Consider the following 20,687-nt stretch of genomic DNA (forward strand, 5'->3'; position numbering starts at 1 on the left):
TTGTCTCAGGTATGACAGAAATAATATATGGAATTCCCAGCATCTATTTCCTGCATGGTAAGAAGCCAAGGTCTCTCTAAGCTTGATACAGGCCATAACCAATCTCCACAGCTCCCTAGACAAAACCCAGGGGATCTAATTTCGAAGCGACAAAAAAGATTTTGCTAGTATGGTCGCAAAAACTGTGCCTCATCCATTATACATGGGGAACAGGCTGTGTTTCTCTGCATTCATTACTCCATTCCAGCCATCACCATTCCACAAAGAGTACATCATACATCAGCCCAAGAGATGTAACATTTATTTGTAATGTAACTCAGGAGTTGATGCTAGAAAACCAAGTTTTAATATGCAGTGATGTTACTGTGAGTGTGTTGTGTACGTGTGTATTTCTTTTCCTACAATTACTGCTGTAATGCCATGATTTATTATATATATATATTTTAAAAAAACATGTTTATGGGCTCATTTAGATACCCACAATCTTATACCTTTGGTGTTTATTTCTGGTTGACTTTAACTGGTGTTTAAGTGACCCCAATTCTTTAACTGTATTCTGCAATCACATTCCATACATGCTCATTATAAGGACCAGGATTAATCCTGAGAGATATTGGTTGTCATTTGTCATTTTCTTTCTTTTTATACATTTGTGTGTGTGTGTGTGTGTGTGTGTGTGTGTGTGTGTATATAGATTTGACAGTGTGAATAGATGCTTAGAAGTGTAAGGCTAGCCAGAAGATTTTTTAAAATAAATATTATTAACATGAACACATAGAAATAAAGTAGAAGTGATAGGTGTAACAGATAAAAATGCATATAGAAATATAAAAAATAAAACAGAGGTACAATGGAGAGGAAAACCTAGGAAACAACTAAGAATACAATACTGCATTCAGCTATCACATACGAAAAGAAAAGAAGAGAGAGAGGAGGTAGAGTAAATTCAGTTCTCAGTAAAACCTCTCCACATATTTATTTGTGGAACAAGAGGTTTAGTGGGTTGTTCAATTGAGTTAGCAAAGGAAAAAAACTTACACCATGCTGAGTAAAAATGATCTATTTTTAATGAAGCCTTAAGGACTCTCCATTTGTACGGATGAAGGGAGGTATACAAATTTAATAAATTATAATATAACATAATATACTAGTAATATTAATATTAATATGTCAGATGTTCTGACAGTGCAACGTTCCATACTTTCACCAGCCACTCCTCTTGGGAAAGAGTTGATTTGGACTTCCAGTGGGAAGCCACAGACAATCTGGCTGCAGCAAGAAGCCTAAACACAAGAGATTTATGTATGATGGGCAAGTTGGTACCATGCTGCCAGGGCTGAATCTGGGGAGAAAATTCAGTGTTTCCAGAGGAGAGTTCTGCAGATTTTTAATGGTTTAGGATGGGATTTCGAATGTGGTGCTATACAAAAACAAAACCCTCCCACAAAACTACTTCTTGCAACCTGTTCCGCTTCTCACTCCACTGTGAGTGTGGGGCTCCCCCTCCTCCATGGGTCCCATGTGCCCACAGAAACTCTGCACCTGCCTTTTATCAGAGGGTTCTGGTGAACCCTTCAGAGTCTCCTGCTAGACTCTAGAGGGTTCTCATTCCCAGGGCTGGATTTAGGTTTGATGAGGCCCTAAGCTCCTGAAGGTAATGGGGCCCTTTATATGTCCAACTGTCCTTTGTCAACAACAAATTGTTCCTGGTTTTTTGTGTTGAATATATGCTATATGGTAATTCATGGACCTAACAGGTATCTAAAGCCATTTGCACATGTTGCCATGCAACCAGTCCATGCAGAATGTAGGGACTCTGAGCAAACCAGTGATATTTTAGGGAGCAGACTAGAAGGCGGGGCCCATTACTTACATCATAGGAGCCTACACAACACAAAACCCTGTTGCTTTATGTAGGTTTAATTTTATTTGTTTTTTATCTTCTATTTTGGAAATGTACATCCAGGGTTTTTTTCCTTTAATTTTTTTTGGGGGGCCCAAGAGAGTAGGCCCTTAAGCTAAAGCTTGTTTAGCTTATACGTAAATCTGGCACTGCTCATTCTCCATCTTTGGGTAGCCATCAAGTTTCCCTGTTTACTTGGTTGCACATCTTTTGCATACCCTCCAACACCCTACTGTTCAAAATCGGAATGTTCATTTTTTTGCCTGCAGAAGCTCCCAGGTTCGATCCCTGATATCTCCAGGTAAAACTGGATAAAATAAACCTTTTCAAACCCTGGAGAGCCACTTTTTCCATTTCAAACTTTTAAAATTATTTAATTGAAGCTCTGCAAGGCTGCTTGCATCTCAACGCAAAAAGAAGGCAATATAAAAGACAAAGGAAAATGGAATTTACAGTGGCGTAGCGTGGGTTGTCAGCACCCGGGGCAAGGCAAGTAATTTGTGCCCCCTAACCCATGGATTTGCGCCCCCTAACCCGTGGATTTGCGCCCCCTAACCCGTGGATTTGCCCTAACCCCAGATGTTGCGCCCGGTGCTTATTTTGCACAGCAAAACGCCACAACTTATTTGTCCAAGTACAGAATTATGCATGCCGTGATAGGTAGCAGAAACTTTTAAGGGCAGCTTAAGCAAATTGTGGAAACAGAGAGATTATTGCAAGAACTACTTGCTATGCTAGTATCACATTGGGTGATAATGCTAGCTCATTTTCTGCCCCGGAATTCAGTGTGCACAAGAATCACAAGTTTACTGTATTCAGGGACCATGGAGGCAGAAGAGGCTGTCTCCCATCAAGTCAGACCTATGGATGTAGGAAGGCATCATTTTCCATTCGATCCTGTATTCGACACCCACAGCTCTATTCCCCTCACAGAGCTCCAATTCCCAGAGTTTTCTGAAAAAAGAAAACCACTCTTGGAATTGTAGCTTTGAGAGGGGGAATAGGGGTCTCCTAATAACTCTAAGCACCGTAGAATTCCCATGATTCTTTGGTGGAAGCTGTAACTATCCAAGCAGTATTAAAAAAGGTAAAGGGACTCCTGACCATTAGGTCCAGTCGTGACCGACTCTGGGGTTGTGGCGCTCATCTCGCTTTATTGGCCAAGGGAGCCGGTGTACAGCTTCCGGGTCACGTGGCCAGCATGACTAAGCCGCTTCTAGCGAACCAGAGCAGCGCACAGAAACGCCGTTTACCTTCCTGCTGGAGCAGTACCTATTTATCTACTTGCACTGGCATGCTTTCGAACTGCTAGGTTGGCAGGAGCAGGGGCCGAGCAACGGGAGCTAATAGTGCTTAAAAAGTACAGTGTGGATGTGGCCACAGTTAAAGTTAAAGTGTGATTATTCCTAACTTTGAATCAACACATAGAAATTAGCTTCTCCAAATTTTAGGCAACTAGATGTCCTCTCTTGACCACCACCCCCCTACTGTGATGGCCACCCTACTGTTTTGTACAAGTAATTTGGAAGTCAAGCTCCTTGAATTCAAGAGGGCTCACTCCCAAAGTAAGTGAGAACAGAAACACATCCTAAACAACAGAATATTGGATACTATCAGATACAGCAATGCTCATTACACTTGCATTACACAGCTGCTGCAACTGTTCCAATTTGTCTCTGACCTCTAATGGCCTTCTGCACGAGATAGGAAAAAACCCGTTTTCCTATTCCACAGATCATTGTCTTCCAGTTTGTAAATTCTTCCACGCTCCCACATCAAACACTATCTATTGTGCAATGAGAGGCTTTCCTGAGGCTATTCAGCAATTGTCTGCCACAATTTGGCAGCTATTTGCTCATTACCCCACCCCAGCTCCTACTTGCATACCTTCAGCTAGCTCAGAGCAATGAAATGTGCATTGGAAACCCAGTGCATGGCATTTAGGTGTACTACGTGCTCTGCGGGGCCAGCTGTACCCTTTTGAGAAAGCTTGGCAAACAGCACAAACCTTCGGGGCAAGAAGCACAGGCGACGGAGAGAATGCTATCCAAAAGTACAGGTGTGTCACTAGCTGAAGAACAGTCCTGCAGTCAAAACAAAGAATACAGCCACCTGCAGAGTTTTTTCTCTCTCCATGTCTCGACATAGTGCCCTGCTGTAAGGCACTAAGAATGACCTGGCCACACCAGCACTCTGCCCTCCTGCGACTGGCTTTCAGAAGCGTATCTGCACACTGAAGGCAGAACATAACCCAGCGCCGAGGGCCTTCTAGCGGTTCCCTCACTGCGAGAAGCGAAGTTACAGGGAACCAGGGAGAGGACTTTCTCAGTGGTGGCGCCCACACTGTGGAATGCCCTCCCATCAGATGTCAAAGAAATAAGCAACTATCTGACATTTAGAAGACATCTGAAGGCAGCCCTGTTTAGGGAAGTTTTTAATGTCTGATGTTTTAATGTACATACTTTTAATCTTCTGTTGGAATTCCGCCCAGAGTGGCCAGCCAGATGGGTGGGGTATAAATAAAATGTTGTTGTTGTTGTTGTTGTTGTAGATGATGATGATGATGTTTAGGGTTAATAGCCCTTGATAGCCTTAAGTCAACATGATTTTGTCTTAAGGGCACATCCTGACTTCCTTTCACTCCACGTTTTGAAGCGTTGATTGTGCTTTAGGCATTGGGAAAGCCTTTGTTTGGATGGAGGGGAGGTTATAGCCTCCACCTGCCCCTGCACATTAAGGGTATCTTGTTAAAGGGATCCTGGGGTGTGGATTTTGTCTGATGCCTGGACATGGGCTAGGACCATGCCACTACTCCAATGGGGACCCCTCGGGGTGTCCCTAATTGATGTAAGTCATAGGGCTCCTCCAACTGGTGGTTTACCCTTAGATGGACTCCCTGAAGATGGGCAGGAGTGTAATATAGCCTGGCTTCACCCCAATGCCCAAGCCAAACCGCTCACATCTGTAATCAATAAAGCTGTGGCCTATTTGAACCCATAAACCAAAATACTTGTTTCCATGTGTTTATTATCCATCAGGGAACTGCAGGCTGCAGGGCCTTGGCATGCAAAGCTCCATGTCCCAGCAGCACAACCCCCCCCCCCCCGTTGTGAAAATCCACTCTTTACTGCTGAATCAGAACAAACGGCAATCCACAGAAAAACCCAAATAGCTTTTTGTTCCAATTCAGCATTAAAGAACAGGTTTTCCTGGGGAGAGCATCAAGGCAAAACAAAAGAGCTTGGATGTGATACTTGGATGTGGACCTCGTCCTAAAAAGCATGGTGCAAAAGGTAGGCGCGCATGAGCTCTAATCCTCTTTTAGAGCCACTCAAACTGTTGGCCTCCATAACATTTTGTGGGAGCAAATTTCAGCGTTTAAGTATGTGCCGTGTAAATGAGCGCACAGGTGCTCCTGCTGTCTCAATTTACTAGGGCTATAATCTGTATTTTCTGGGATCTATCCTTTAAAGTAAACTACAGCTATGAGGACCGATATCAGACTGCAAGAAAAGAGGTTTGTAAGTAAACTGTGGAACTCACTCCCACAGCAAGTGGTGGTGGCCACCAACCTGGGCAGCTGTAAAAGAGAGGATTGGACACATTCATGGAGAATAACGCTATCGAAGGCTATTAGCTGCTATTGCTCTGTTCTGCCTTCAGAGTCAGAGGCAGCACAGATTAACCTCCCCAGGTTACATTCCAAGACACTGCGTGTTTAAGCGCAATCGTGTATAATTGAAACACCATTGGAAAAGCCTGCAAACATCCCGTTCCGCCCCCCGCCCCTGCCCCTTTTGGTGACTTTTCAGGTCACTTCTGGCTTCGGCACAGTCGCACACATATCAAATACGGCTAAAACATTGCAGCCTGTACTGCTTCTGAATGCCAGTTGCTGGAAAATGCAGGTGGGAATCATGTCTGGCCACTTTGGGAACAGAATGGTGGACCTGATGCACCTACTGTGGCCTGGAAGGTGTGTGATAGATTGGACAGAAGGATAATGCAATTTTAACAGTACAGTTATGAAATGGCTTATAGTTGCAAATATTAATTTGCAACTATACAAAATTTATCTGTGATGGACTGCTTGATCCTTTGGAAACCAATATTAATTCTATTTATATATTACAAAAAGAATCATGTGGGGTGTAAGGAGTGGCCAGTGACTTTTGGAATGAGAATTAGGGAGTTATAAGCCTGTACCTATTATTATCTGTGGACATACTGATGGGGTGGGTGACTGCTGGCTTGGTTATTGCAAAAGCATAATAGTTTCTGAGGAATTACTCCCACAAAGCACATCTGTGCCTGGAAGAAACACAACTACTAAACAACAACAAAAGTACTATTAGGATCTGCCTCACCGTGGGCCCTTTTTGTTCTGGCATCTAGTGCCATGTTCTTGTCAAGTCAACTTAAGGCAACAAAAATCCAAACAGATCCTTGCCCATTAAAACCCCATTGGCGGCATTATGCATGTAGCTTTTTTCAAGCGGAAGAGACTGCAGTGCATTTTTTTAAAGTTTTAGTTTTTTAAAAAAATGGTACTTTGTCTTATCGAGATCAGATTTAATAAATTATCACCCTTTAGCTCAAAATACAACTTTTCTCATGCTTGTGTATCTGTGAAAGCCCACCTGCTGGGAAGCAAAGGAAATATTCACATACTCCTTAACATCTCATTCTCTCTGACATGCTGCATGGTGCTAATAGTTCATTTGGTGGTAGGTTTATTCTAAATGGGGAATAAACCCCCAGGAATAAATTTGCAAGCCATCCCTGTTTGTTTTAGAAGGGATTAACAAGACCAATATGATACAATGAATCACCATGGGTTCACAGGAGCCCAAAAGGTCAGGTCTGCCTGAAACCTGGTTGAAACAAGCCTTAATGGCCATTGGTTGAGGTGCTGTGATGTCATGGAATGCTCACCTATTCAGAAGTGGTCTGTACCTAATTCACATGGCAAAGGACTTCCCTGTGGTTCCCTTACCGATATTTACATTATACTCGTTATGACCCAGTGACAGACAGCTCTGGGGAACTCATTCTGGGCTGCTAGCCTTACCCACATACTTGGGAGCATGTCCCATTGAACAATCGGTTACACAAATTCATGGAACATAATGTCATCAGCAGCTACTAGACAGGATACCTATGTTCACATTCTGCTATTGGATGTGTTATAGCAGTTTGCAGGGAATCACAGGTAGGCTCAAGTTCTAAACTAAATGAGTCCTGGTCCTGGTGCACCAGAATTCTTATGCACTTATGAAATGGTAAACATGCCTAGGATTTTGCTGTTAGAATTTTGTTCCTGTCTTCACCCCCATCACACACGCCCAGTTAAAATGAACTCAAGTTTGCAACATCTGCAGCACTAGAAATGTCACATCACTAATCTACTAATCTGCACAGTGGTGTGGGAGGGAGAGGAAACAGATACGCAGAAACACATTTCAATATAGCTCATCTGCTAAAATGGAAAAAATAAACCCTACTTTGTTTCATACATCTCTGTTACACAGTCCCAACTCATGCCAAAAAATCTCACCAGGAACAGAGGTGGAGAGTTCTGCCAAGCACACTGTTACGATGAATGGAAGTTGGATTGGGTACGCCCTTTAAGGTGAGGAATGTTGTACCTCCAGCTCCTTCCATCATAATTCTAAAATTGTACACAGTTCTCTCAGGCCATCTTTGTTTGTTTGTTTGTTTTCACTTGTTTTGCTCATGTGTAGGTTTCTTTTAAAAAAAATGGTTCAGAAATAGCAAATTGAATCAATGGAACAATCTTTTTGAGTCTGCTATCCACTTGAGCCAACCATCTGCTTTCTGCGTCTCAACGTCTTCCAGGGGATGTGTAATATTGATTGGAATCTGGCTCTCTCTCACACACATACACACATGAAATATGAACCTTCTTTCCCAGACAGTTCAAAGCTGGGATACAGCTAGGAACAGGAATGGAAGGATCTTTCCATTTTGGTTCTCATAGTTTCTCATTTCTCCATTCTTCAATTCAGTTCCTCGCGCTTCTACAGCAATTTATTTATTTTTTATATAAAAAACAAATTCTTCAGGAACATTATTCAGCATTTTAGTGCAAATTTCTCTCAGTAAAAATACTCCCCCCCCATGTATAGTGTACATTTCTTCTAATATGATGAATTTTTGTATGTTATTTTACTCATTTATTCATTGTGATGCACATTTCCCTCTAAATTACGCATTTCTGTGACACCTCTGGATCTGTTGTAAGAGGGCAGGAAGGTGGCTGAGGACAGACTGAGCTTTGGTGCCCCATTCACCTTAATGGATGAACTTCAACTGGCCTTCCCTCTGATCTTTAACACAAAGTTCTTGATGACACCACTTGCAAGGAAAGTATTTTGCTTTCCTCTTTTGTAATAGATCAAGCAAGCACTTTCCTAGAACCACCACCTGAAGTTCATTTCTGAATGAAGCATTTTATTTGATTCCAGACAATTTGCCCCACGAGAGAGATCCTGTATGCTTCTTCAATCAAAGGAAAATCATTGCACAGACAGTGTGCGAGAAAAATGCGTTTCAAATATACCAGACCTTCTCAGGAGAGTTGTTCTTCTTCCACCAGCCGCCACAATGTCTCAGCCTACAGAAACATTAACTCTATTCTGATGATCTTATCTTGCCCAATTCCAAGCTTTGGGGTTCATCTGTCTTCCTGTACACATGTGATGCTCTAATTTCACTTTTTTGTTTCCAACACGGTTGGACAGGCCGTGCTAATAGAAATGGGGAAGTTTTCCAGTGTTCTCCTCAGACTGAGCACAAGCTCAGGAGTGGGAGTCTCTTTCTACCCACTGTCATGCAGTCTAATGGCACACCTCTTCTCCATTTATTTGAATGGGGACAGGCAGACAGATACTGTACGGAGGGGTTGGATCACAGGGAAGAATGGCAATCTGCCTGTGAAGGACCCACCCCCTCTAATTTTGTCCCAGCAGAATCTCACCCCCCAGGGGGAAAGGGGGAATGAGGCTCCCAAAATATGCAGCAGAGGCAAAATCAGAGGGTGAGGGAGGAAGACTGATCTTATTCTATCCCCATATCTTTAACCAACAAGCGCTTCTTTGTTTTAATTGTATTTGTTTTGCCAAAATCTTGCAAGGGCATTCCACTTTGGAAATCAGGGCTGAAAAGAGGGTGAACACAACAGACTAATGAAGTAGGTGGGCATTGTGGTTCTTACACTTGTCTTCCCCATGAGTCACTTGAAAGTTGCCAGTGATCTCGGTGAACTGCTTAAAAGATTTGTCTGGCTGTTGCAGCAATTGAAATGTGCTGTGATTGACGATGTATGATTTTAAGCACATTTTTAATTGCTGATTTTTAAAATTGTATTTTATGGCGTTACAATCTGTGTTATATAGAACTCAAATTGCAACACAGCAAAATGCAATGGAAGAACTGAAAGAAGCAATAAAAATACAATTAAAAATCAAAATGACTATTTAAAGCAGACATGACACAAGACAGCTGACTTAACCTAACAGAACACCAGCGAGCCACAGATTTGGGAACTCCTGCAATACAGCCCGTTATGCACCTAAGTGCTTGTTCATGTGACAAAATCATCAGACGCGTGCCAGTATGCAAATTCTATATAAATGAAGGATTGCTCTCACTCGTAATCCTTTCCTATGGCATACAGCCAACATGATTTTGGTTCAGTTGGTTGACAGCACTCCAAGCCTGTGGCATCTAGGTTGGATCTGCTTTTTCAAAACTGTTGCTAATCTCCAAATATCACACAGTACATCCCAATTCTTTTACTGCTACACTCAACTCACATTTGGAGTTTTAAGACTTTCAGAACACAAGAAGCAAGATGGCTCCAAGAACAGCAGACTATGCAAGGCCTCAAAAGTGCTAATGTTTCCATTCCATTCAAAGTAATCTAGAATAAGATATTGGCTACATCTTGCACACTTCCTGTGGAAAGTATCTGCAATTAAGCTGTTGGAAAATCTGACTGTTCTGCTAGAGATTGCATGGAAAGCTGGAAAGGATTGTACAGCCACTTGCCATCTTTAAAGTGTTGTGATTTATCCTCATCGTATCTCTCCTTGACATATCATAATGCCTGCTCCTCACCTTTCCCATCTCTTATGGAGAACAGTCACAGAATCATAGAATTGTAAAGTTGGAAGGGATATTGAGGGTCATCTAGCCCAAGCCCTTGCAATTCAGGAATCTTTTCCCCAACGTAGGGCTCGAACGCATGACCCTGAGATTAGGAACTGCATGCTCTATGGACTCAGCTTTTCCAGAAGAGATAAGATCTGCAATGGACAAAGGTCAGTAGGAGCTCCATTGTCCCTTCCCAATTTCTCCACTTGTTTCTGGGAGATTTTTGCTGAATTCTCCAGTCATAAAGACTGGCCGACACATCAATGTGACAAGTAACTTATAATCAGAATCTTTAATGTGGGTAAATCTGAATTCACAGATTCTCATTGAAATGCCTGCAGTTTCACATCATGCTGTTCTGCAACCAACCTGATTGGGAGTGAAGGGTCTCCAGCATCCCACCAGTCCTTCGGTGGGCTAATGTACATGCACCACAGTTCCCAACTGTATCCATGGGCTGAATTTTCATAGCGCTGAACCTCAAAGGTGTCCTGCTTGATATTGTCAATAGAAGGAAGGATGACCCTTTTCCGGTTTTCCTGGATCCGTGAAAGAACAGGCTCAGCCCTGAAAAGGAAAGCAAAACAGCTTTGAAGGACGTAGGCATCTTGATCCTAACTGGGGTGGGGTGGGAGACGAGGAGTGGCAGCTGCTCCTTTGCTTCTGAAGGCCTACCTGCCCACATTGACTAGGGCAAAAGGTAGGTGCTTGTGGATTACTGCACTCGTGCCGTGGGGTTTCCCCCAGACAGACCCCTAGGAACATCACACTCATCGCTGAATGACATAAGAACTTTGGACTGTTGAGTAAAACGAAATTTCAAATCTAGCACGGCAATAGATTCTGACAGGGTATAAATAGAATCATCTATGTATGATATTTGCATTTGAAATGTAATGAGATGCATCAAAATTCCGACAACCTGCACAGCCATAACCATACAAGTGCAAGGCTTCTTCTTTTTCTTTCCTTTCCTTTTTTTTTTTTTTTTTTTTTGCATTCAGGGCTTTTACACAGACTGCTTCAGGGAAGGTATTTACAGTGGCTATGTTTACTAAGAAGCAAGCCCCATCGAGTTCAGTGGGACAGCCCCCCCCCCAATTAAGAGAGTACAGAATTACAGCCTAAATCCGTAATTGGTGTTCGTTTGCCTAATTTGATTTATATACCCTGCCCTTAACAGTCCCCTGTTGTCAACTGGCCCCAAAGCTTTCCTCTGCTTTTGTGAAGATGAGAGACCGTGTACTTGAGTCACCTTGAGATATCATGAAATGTAGGTAGCTGAAACACTAAGCCCTTCAGCAGTATCACTCGCTGTTTCCACAAAGCATTTATGATGGTGTTCTCAGGATAATAATAATAATAATAATAATAATAATAATGCTTTTGTATAAGCCAATTCTTATTGCGACTGTGAACACTAAGTGTGTGTGGGGGGGTGTAACTTAAGGAAGGCCACATCTGCATAACATTTTTAAAGCACTATTATACCACGTTAACAGTTACAGAGTCAGGGAGCTATTGTTTGTTAAGGGTGGAATTGTTAGTGTTGCTGAAATTTATGTGGAGACCCACATTTGTCTCACAGAACTACACTTTCCAGAGTTCCCTGGGGAAAGGGATTGATTGCTAACCATTATAGGAATTGTAGCTCAGTAAGGGGAACGGAGTCTTCTAAGTTGGGAACTGTTGTTGTTGTTGTTGTTGTTGCTGCTGCTGCTGCTGCTGTTGTAATAATAATAATAATAAGCAACAACAATAATAAATGTGTATGCCATCCTTCATGTGTATATCTCAGGGTGGTTCACAACATAAAACTACAAGATAAAAAACACAAAATGCATAATAAGAACAAATCAATAATCCCCTTGCCCCCTTAAGCCAGCATGGTGTAGTGGTTAAGAGTGGTAGATTTGTAATCTGGTGAACCGGGTTCGCGTCTCCGCTCCTCCACATGCAGCTGCTGGGTGACCTTGGGCTAGTCACACTTCTCTGAAGTCTCTCAGCCTCACTCACCTCCCAGAGTGTTTCTTGTGGGGGAGGAAGGGAAAGGAGATTGTTAGCTGCTTTGAGATTCCTTAAGGGGAGTGAAAGGCGGGATATCGAGTCCAAACTCTTCTTCTCTTCTTCTTAAACTACAGTTCCCAGAATTCTTTGTGAGAAGTATTGACTATTAAAGTAGTATGCATATGATTCTATAATTCTACCCCAACCCCAACTTCAAAATCTTGGTGGAAGGTGTGTGTTTAAATTTGGGGGCCGCTTCGTAGCTTCCATTTGGTTCTGGACATCTACCTTGCACACATACATTGGAATTCAGAAGGGGTCAATGATCTTTGGAGGTCCTTCTATGTCTTATGGCTTTGAATAAAACAATGGAGTCCCCCATTTAGACTCATATGCTCCATCCCCATAACCATCTTGGCTGTGAGACTCAGAAGACCTGCTCCCTGCCTTGTAGGCCTTTCCCCACCTGACTGATTCCGGCTACAAAAGGTGAGGCTGCAGACCCAGGTCACTGAGTCTGAGCTTCCACCGCCGCTACCCACCATGAACCACCATTGGCAGGATCAGCAGATACGTTCCATGCTTACGATGACATTTCATCTCATAAGAATCATAGAGTTAGAAAGGACCTCCAGTCCAAACCTCTACAATGGAATTTAGAATCTCTTATGGGGATCGAACCTGCAACCGTGGAGCTGTCTGCACCACGTTCTAACCAACTGAGCTATTTATTCCCTTGCTAATTATGCTGCTCTAAATGCACGTTTTATATTTGACTTCCTTCTCTGATGTTTTATTCTGGATTGTTTTATTTGATGTAGGTTGTAAACAGCTTTTAGATACCCCACCCCTTAAAAATATAAAGCAGTATCGAAATGAAATGAACAACAATAAAAACAGCAACATAATCCAAAGCAAAGTTCTGCTGTAATTGTAAAGCTCTCTGTGTAGTAAAACACAAGGGGGAATTCAATGCTCCATACATCAAAGAAGCCCTTTCAAAACACAGGAGTTCAGTCAATTATAGTGTCCTCCTTGCTCCACCTGCCTTGCATGAGTGAGAAACCCAGTTCTGAAGAGCAAGTGACTTGAGCGATAATAGCATTTAGCTTAGCTCGGTGTACAGGTGCGAGCATTGAAAATAAGCCTTCTGAACACATCCTTCAGCTTTATTGTTCAAAGGAAAGCTCAGGTGACTCCACTCAAAATCTGTCTCTCCTCCACCTTGCTTGTTGTGTAGATATGCCACTATTTTACTCCTGGGTGCTTTCTGCATCTTTTTCAAGGCACACTATGAAACATGCATTATAGGCTCACGTGTCACACATATTTGATGAATAGCAAGGGAGATGGAATTTTCTTTTTTCTTTTTCTTTTTTGAAAAAAAGAAACATAACCTGTTCTGTTGTAAAAACATAGGGAAGAGGAGGGGGGAGCAGCACTTCTCTTTCAGCACACAGAAGTAGAAACAGCATAAAGCCCTTTCAGAGCCTTGACACTCCAGAAACAGAAGGGTGTGTGTGCTGTGGAAGCATTTTGCAACATGTCGTTGACACAAATTAGTAGTCAATTTATTCTGGACTGTTCATACAGTGGTGCCCACCCTGTGAAACATCCTCCCATCAGAAGTCAAGGAAATAAACAACTACAGTGATACCTCGAGTTAAGTACTTAATTCTTTCCCGGAGGTCCGTACTTAACCTGAAACAGTTCTTAACCTGAAGCACCACTTTAGCTAATGGGGCCTCCTGCTGCTGCCATGCCGCTGGAGCACGATTTCTGTTCTCATCCTGAAGCAAAGTTCTTAACCTGAAGCACTATTTCTGGGTTAGCGGAGTCTGTAACCTGAAGCGTATGTAACCTGAGGTACCACTGTATCCGACTTTTAGAAGACACCTGAAGGCAGCCCTGTTTAGGGAAGTTTTTAATGCTTGATGTTTTGTTCTGTTTTTAATGTTCTGTTGAAAGCCAGCCAGAGTGGCTGGGGAAACCCAGCTAGATGGGCTGAGTAGAAATAATAAATTATTATTATATTATTATATTGTACAGCATTTCTCCTTATTAAGAACTCAAGAGTTTTATCCACTGCTAGACCCATTCAAGTGAATAGGTGTGGCTAACTTAGGCTTATTACTTTTAATGGGTTTACTCTGAGTAGAACTTAGCTGGTGACAATCCGTAAGTATAGGCAACACCCACCCATCCAGGGCACCACACACATCTGTGAAGTCTTATCTATTTGAAACACCTCTGAGAAAAGCCTGGAAATACCCCGTTGCACCCCTTTTTGTGATGTTTCTGGGTCACTTCCGGGTTTGGCACGATGTGCATATGTGAGGCCGCATACTGAACATGTGTAAATTGGCAGGTTGCCTTTACATAAGTAGAGCACTGTTGAATCAGACCAATGGCCCAACTAACCCAGCACCCTATTCTCACAGGGGCCAACCAGATGTGCATCAGAAGACCACAAGTGGGGCCTGAGGGTACGAGTATTCTCCCCACCTGTGATTCCCAGTAACTGGTATTCAAAAGCCCTCACTGAGTCAGAGAACCATACAATTGTAGAGTTGGAAGGGACCCTGAGGATCATGTAGTCTAAGCCTAGGCAAACTCGGCCCTCCAGATGTTTTGGGACTACAAATCCCATCATCCCTGACCACTGGTCCTGTTAGTTAGGGATGATGAGAGTTCTAGTCCCAAAACATCTGCAGGGCCGAGTTTGCCTATGCCTAATGTAGTCCAACTCCCTGCAATACAGCAATACGCAGCTGTCCCATATGGGGATCGAACCTGCAACCTTGGCATTATGAGCACCACATGCTAACCATCTGAGGCATCTGGGATGTCCATAGTACCTCTGGCAGCGGAAGCAGAACATCGCTACTGTGGCTCGTTGTTTTGTGGGGATTCCTGAAAGATAATACCACCTTATTGCTCTCTGGCAGGGGATTCTTGTGCTATAGCACAACAAAAGTGGGATTAAAAACAACAACACCTGGAACATCTGCATTATGAAAATTTGCAGGATTGCAGCAGAATGTGACAGGTAAAAGGTAAAGGTAAAGGACCCCTGACAGTTAAGTCCAGTCATGAACGACTCTGGGGTTGCGGTGCTCATATCGCTTTACTGGCCGAGGGACCTGGCATTTGTCCGCAGACAGCTTTTCTGGGTCCTGTGCCAGCATGACTAAGCCGGTTCTGGCAAAACCAGAGCAGCGCACAGAAATGCCATTTACCTTCCCGCCGGAGCAGTACCTATTTATTTACTTGCCCTTTGACATGCTTTCGAACTGCTAGTTTGGCAGGATCAGGGACCAAGCAATGGGAGCTCAATTAGAAATTTGGCCAAATGTCTTCTCCAAAACTTTAGCAGATACAAATGGCATTGAAAGCATGGCCTTGCATAACTATCCCAATGCCATAACAAGCACAAATTATCATGAATGCACGTTTATGTCTGGAGAAGTCCCAGGAGAGGCATTTTAAATGGCTTTTTGCTGCCTCCCACTTATTCTTAGTGTGGGAGACTTAGGCTAATGTAACCATTACTAACTTAAAGGGCGGAATTCATTGTTCCACTACTACAAATTTTCCATCCATGCAAACATTGCCATAGCTGTCAAGCATCCCTTATTTGGAGGGACAGTCCCTTATTCCAGTGCCATGTCCCTCTGCTGACCCTTATTGACGGATGTCCCTTAAATGTCCCTTAAATGATGTCCCTTAAATTTCAAAGAAAGCAGCTCCTCTCCCTCCCTCCCTCCCTGCCGGCCAGGGAGGAGGGAGGCTCCAACTGTGTTGCTTGGCTGTGTTGCTCACCCAATAAGAAGTCTAAGAACGACTGGGGGGTGGAGCTTGCATGCCTTGTGCTGATCAAATCGGCTGCGTTGCCTGGGGACTTGCCTTTGCTCAGCGCTTCCCAGAGGAGAGGTGACGGTGGTTCGATTGACTTATGGGGGGAAAGAAAGGAGCTGGCTGACAAAAATGGTGGGTGACTGGCGATCTCGTGGCGAGGGGGGGGGGAGGCTGTGTGTGTGTGGCTAGTTAATGCAAGCTGAGGGGGTTTTTGAATGCTGGACGCCATTTTGTTGCACTTGCTGCTGCAAACTTTGCAGTGCAAAGCCAGGCCGGGGAGCCATCTTAAGTTGAGGCTGCATAGGCCTTGTGATGCATGTGATTCAGATTCTATTCAGTTGAACCTCTGGTTACAAAGTTGGTTGGACAGTGCTCTCGAAGCTTCCAGCATGATTTTGACCAGACTGTAGGAGGACAGGAAGACTGGAGTGCCTGGAACAGGTGAGGCTGCAGGTCCCTTATTTTGGCTGCTGATCCCTTATTTTCAAGGCTGCTGGTCTCTTATTTTCAAATCTGTAAGTTGACAGCTATGAACATTGCAGCTTGACAGGTGGAATTATACCCCCCCTTCCCCAGGTTCTGGTGGTTCTCCCACCCACCTGAAGCCAATCTTGGGGTGCATGGGGTGCACCAAAAGAAAATGGATGGAAGGCCCAGTTGCATAAGCAGAGGTCCTTGCAAAGGGCTTTCACTGGTGGGGTATGTTAGGTGAACCCCATCCAGTGTATTCCTGTTGTGAGATCATGAGGCTGAATTTGAGACAATGAGGGGTAGGGATGGAGGAAGAATGTGCTCTTGTTTTTACATCTTCATACAAGCCAACCTAATTTTCACTTCCCTGAATTCTGTGATACGGTTCTCCAACAACAACAACAAATGTACATATTATACGGAAGCGCACCCAAAAATTCACGTATCAGTAAAACATATTATTTTTAAAATGTATTGTATTAGGGAGAATTGCTTGCCCAAATACATATATTATGCAAATGCATTTACAAATGCAGCCTTAAATGGAAACAGATTCCCTAGTTGCCAAACAGTGGCAGACTTTGGGCTCTCAAATTTCAGCAGCAACCTGTGTGATGCTAAATTTGGCGCCCGACCCTGAATCTATTATTTATTTATTTATTTATTTATTTATTTATTTATTTATTTATTTATTACCCACCAATCTGGCTGGGTTTCCCCAGCCACTCTGGGCAGCTCCAAACAAAATATTATTATTATTAATAATAATAAGGCGATAAAATATCAGACATTAAAACTTCCCTAAATAGGGCTGTCTTCAGATGTCTTCTAAAAGTAAGATAGTTGATTATTTCCTTGACATCTGATGGGAAGGCATTCCACAGGGCGGGTGCCACTACTGAGAAGGCCCTCTGCCTGGTTTCCTGCAACCTCACTTCTCGCAGTGAGGGAACCACCAGAAGGCCCTCGGAGCTGGACCTTGGTGTCTGGGCTAAGTGCTGGGGGTGGAGACGCTCCTTCAGGTATACTGGGCAGTATTGTTCTGGCACCCCCTGCATGTGGCGCCCAGAGGGACTGCAGTGGTCACACTATCCTGAAGCCACCTCTGTTGCAGGATGACCAGCACATTGTTCTACTAATGACAAAATAAAAAACTCCTTCCAGTAGCACCTTAAAGACCAACTAAGTTAGTTCTTGGTATGAGCTTTCGTGTGCATTCTGAAGAAGAGTGCATGCACACGAAAGCTCATACCAAGAACTAACTTAGTTGGTCTTTAAGGTGCTACTGGAAGGAGTTTTTTATTTTGTTTTTACTATGGCAGACCAACACTGCTACCTATCTGTAACTTCTACTAATGAGTTAGCCCTGGGGCCTTAAACGCTTCACGTACCAGCCTGCCGTGAACTCCACATGTGCGTCGAAGAAGCCAGTGATCTGGCCCAAGGCAACCTTCCAGCCTTCGATGCGAGCTCGGATGAGGCCTTCCCTTTTCTGATTGCGGACCACCTTCACCAGGCCAGGGTATCGCTTGTTGACATACTCTTCCAGGGGTGCCTTCAACTCCTCTAGAATGAGAAAGAGAAACCCAAAGAACTGGAGTGACGCAGAGACTTTGGGAGTCAAAGCAGAAGCTGAGATGTTCTCATGTAGGACACCATCTCTGGTTCAATCAAAGTGCCACGTGCCAGAGCAGGGTCTGTGCACACCTGGATTGAGAACCTATAATCTTGGCTTCCAACTGCATATTTAAGCAATGGTTCAGATTTTTTTTGACATAAATACAAGAAGAATCAGACTAGTCTACAGAACAAGAATAATAAAAAGCCCCAAAAAGTAAAAACCAGGAGAAAGAGAGAAAGAAAATAACTATAAGGCCATTTACCATATTTATATCATATATTAAAGGTAAAGGTAAAGGGACCTCTGACCATTAGGTCCAGTCATGACCGACTCTGGGGTTGTGGCGCTCATCTCGCTTTATTGGCCGAGGGAGCCGGCATACAGCTTCCGGATCATGTGGCCAGCATGATTAAGCCCCTTCTGGCAAACCAGAGCAGCACACAGAAATGCTCTTTACCTTCCCGCTGGAGTGGTACCTATTTATCTACTTGCACTTTGATGTGCTTTCAAACTGCTAGGTTGGCAGGAGCAGAGACCGAGCAATGGGAGCTCACCCCGTCGCGGCGTATCGAACTGCTGACTTTCTGATTGGCAAGTCCTAGGCTCTGTGGTTTAACCCACAGCGCCACCCATGTCCCTATATCATATGTTAGGGTTGCCATATTTCAAGAAGTAAAAATCTGGACACAGTTGCTCAACTTCTTTGGGGCGATAGTCCCAAAAGTTATTGAGATTTTCCTGAGCAATCGTCCAGAGTTGTTGAGCTTTCTTTGGGGGGGAGGCAGTCGTGGACAGTGGGCTTCTGAAATCATCGTCTAGGAGGCAACAAGCTGCACAGCACTTCCACCGGGGAACAGATGAAATCCCGGACATTTACTATTTAATTAATTTTTCCCCTGGGTGACAATTTAGCACCCACCTCCCAGACATCACCGGAATTTTGAGAGGCAGACTCTCACATCTCCCATTTACAAGCATACTTCTTCCCTCACCTTGGGAATCTCTTTCCCCCTTTTGACTGTCCCCTTCTTGTGTCTGTCCTCCTCAGTCCAAGGTAAAGGACTTCTTCCCCAGTCACCCACCAGCTTTTCATCTAAACTGCTCTCACTTTTCATCTGCCCGCTCTCTCTTTGACATTCCCAAAACAAGCCATGGCAGGCCACTGTTCAACAGGTTCAGCACTCCATGTCAAATAATATACATTGGGGAAACCCCCACCCACTGAATTTCTGTCTGCTGTGAAGCTGTTAAAAGCATGGAAGTGTCACTACAAAAACCAAGGGAACAGCAACCCAACCTACTGCAACTGGTTTAATTCAATTATAAATCACTGCTGCATCACAGCAAACTACTTCATTGCAGTTGAAGATGGCAAATGGACTGAGGCATGATTTTCATTCAATAATTAGAAAAGATGGGGCTAATTTGAGAGAAGCACTAAATCAAAAGGGTTTTTTTTTTCATTTGATGCACTTAAAAGTTATTTTCGTTCCTCACACAAAGTACTTCGCTGCAGTTAAGGCTGGGAAATATATATTAAGCATTCTTCTGCTCCAGCCCTAAACATTCACCATTTCCATTAGGAAGAGCAGCATAGAAAATAGTTTGTATTTGATGTTCAACATTGGGGAAATCCAATTCCCCGTTTTCATTTTTTAACTAAAACTGTAAGAGAGGCAGAGAGACACACACACACACACACACACAGAGAGAGAGAGAGAGAGAGAGAGAGAGAGAGAGAGAGAGAGAATCCTTAGATCTTCAGAGGTGAAATGAGGGAGGAGATTTAGATACTCATTCATGTAGGAAGCCAGTTGCTATCAAGGCTGTAAAAGTAGCATAGAGAAAGTTAATAGAGAAAAGTTTGTCTCCCTCTGTATGGGAAATGTGTCCGGAAGACAAAAATATATCGAGGAGTTAGTGATCTGACAAGGTTACCCTTCCTGCCTCTGTTCCTTCTCCCTCCCTCGCTCTTATTAAGTTTTTTGATGGTTTGAGAACAGTCTTCAATGCCCTGAGGAGGTGAAACCACCCCCCACAGCTGCCTTAATCAGTGTGTGTGTGGGGGGGTAATGCTGGGAACCTTCAGTGCCGGATTTACGTATAAGCTAAACAAGCTATAGCTTAGGGCCCCACTCTCTTGGGGGCCCCAAAAAAAATTAAAGGGAAAAAACTGGATGTACATTTCCAAAATTTAAGATAAAAAACAAATAAAATAAAACCTACATACAGCAACAGTGTTTTGTTTTGTGTAGGTTCCTATGCTGTAAGTAATGGGCCCCGCCTGCTAGCCTGTTCCCTAAAATATCACTAGTTTGCTCATTTCTACATATAGGGTGCCTACATTCTGCATGTGCAAATGGCTTTAGATATCTTTTAGGTCCATAAATTACCATATAGCATATATTCAACACAAAAAAACAGCAGCAATTTGTTGTTGACAAAGGACAGCTGGACATATAAAGGGCCCCATGACCTTCAGTAGCTTAGGGCCTCAGCAAACCAAATCCAGCCCTGGGTACCTTCTTTGATGTTGGACATTTTTTTTGAGAAAGTGAGGCATTGGGAGGAGGTTGCTAATGGATGATCTGCACGTAGCCAGCCTGGCAAGCCACACAGGCTATCTATAAATTAGGACGGTTTGGGCAG

At 43.4% G+C, this 20,687-nt stretch overlaps 1 protein-coding gene across 1 annotated transcript in view; it reads right to left on the reverse strand.

Annotated features, from left to right (window-relative positions):
• GALNT17 (polypeptide N-acetylgalactosaminyltransferase 17) overlaps positions 1-20,687 on the reverse strand; it is a 109,387-nt gene that overhangs the window by 30,212 nt on the left and 58,488 nt on the right. The window contains exons 4-5 of the mRNA XM_079955627.1: positions 17,809-17,983; positions 10,451-10,648 (exon numbers count right to left, since the gene is read on the reverse strand). Of these exons, the coding sequence (XP_079811753.1) occupies positions 10,451-10,648; positions 17,809-17,983 (373 nt within the window). The remainder of the gene's footprint in view (positions 1-10,450; positions 10,649-17,808; positions 17,984-20,687) is intronic.

The sequence above is a fragment of the Podarcis cretensis genome, assembly GCF_951804945.1.
Source record: "Podarcis cretensis genome assembly, chromosome: 15".
Taxonomy (NCBI): Eukaryota; Metazoa; Chordata; class Lepidosauria; order Squamata; family Lacertidae; genus Podarcis; species Podarcis cretensis.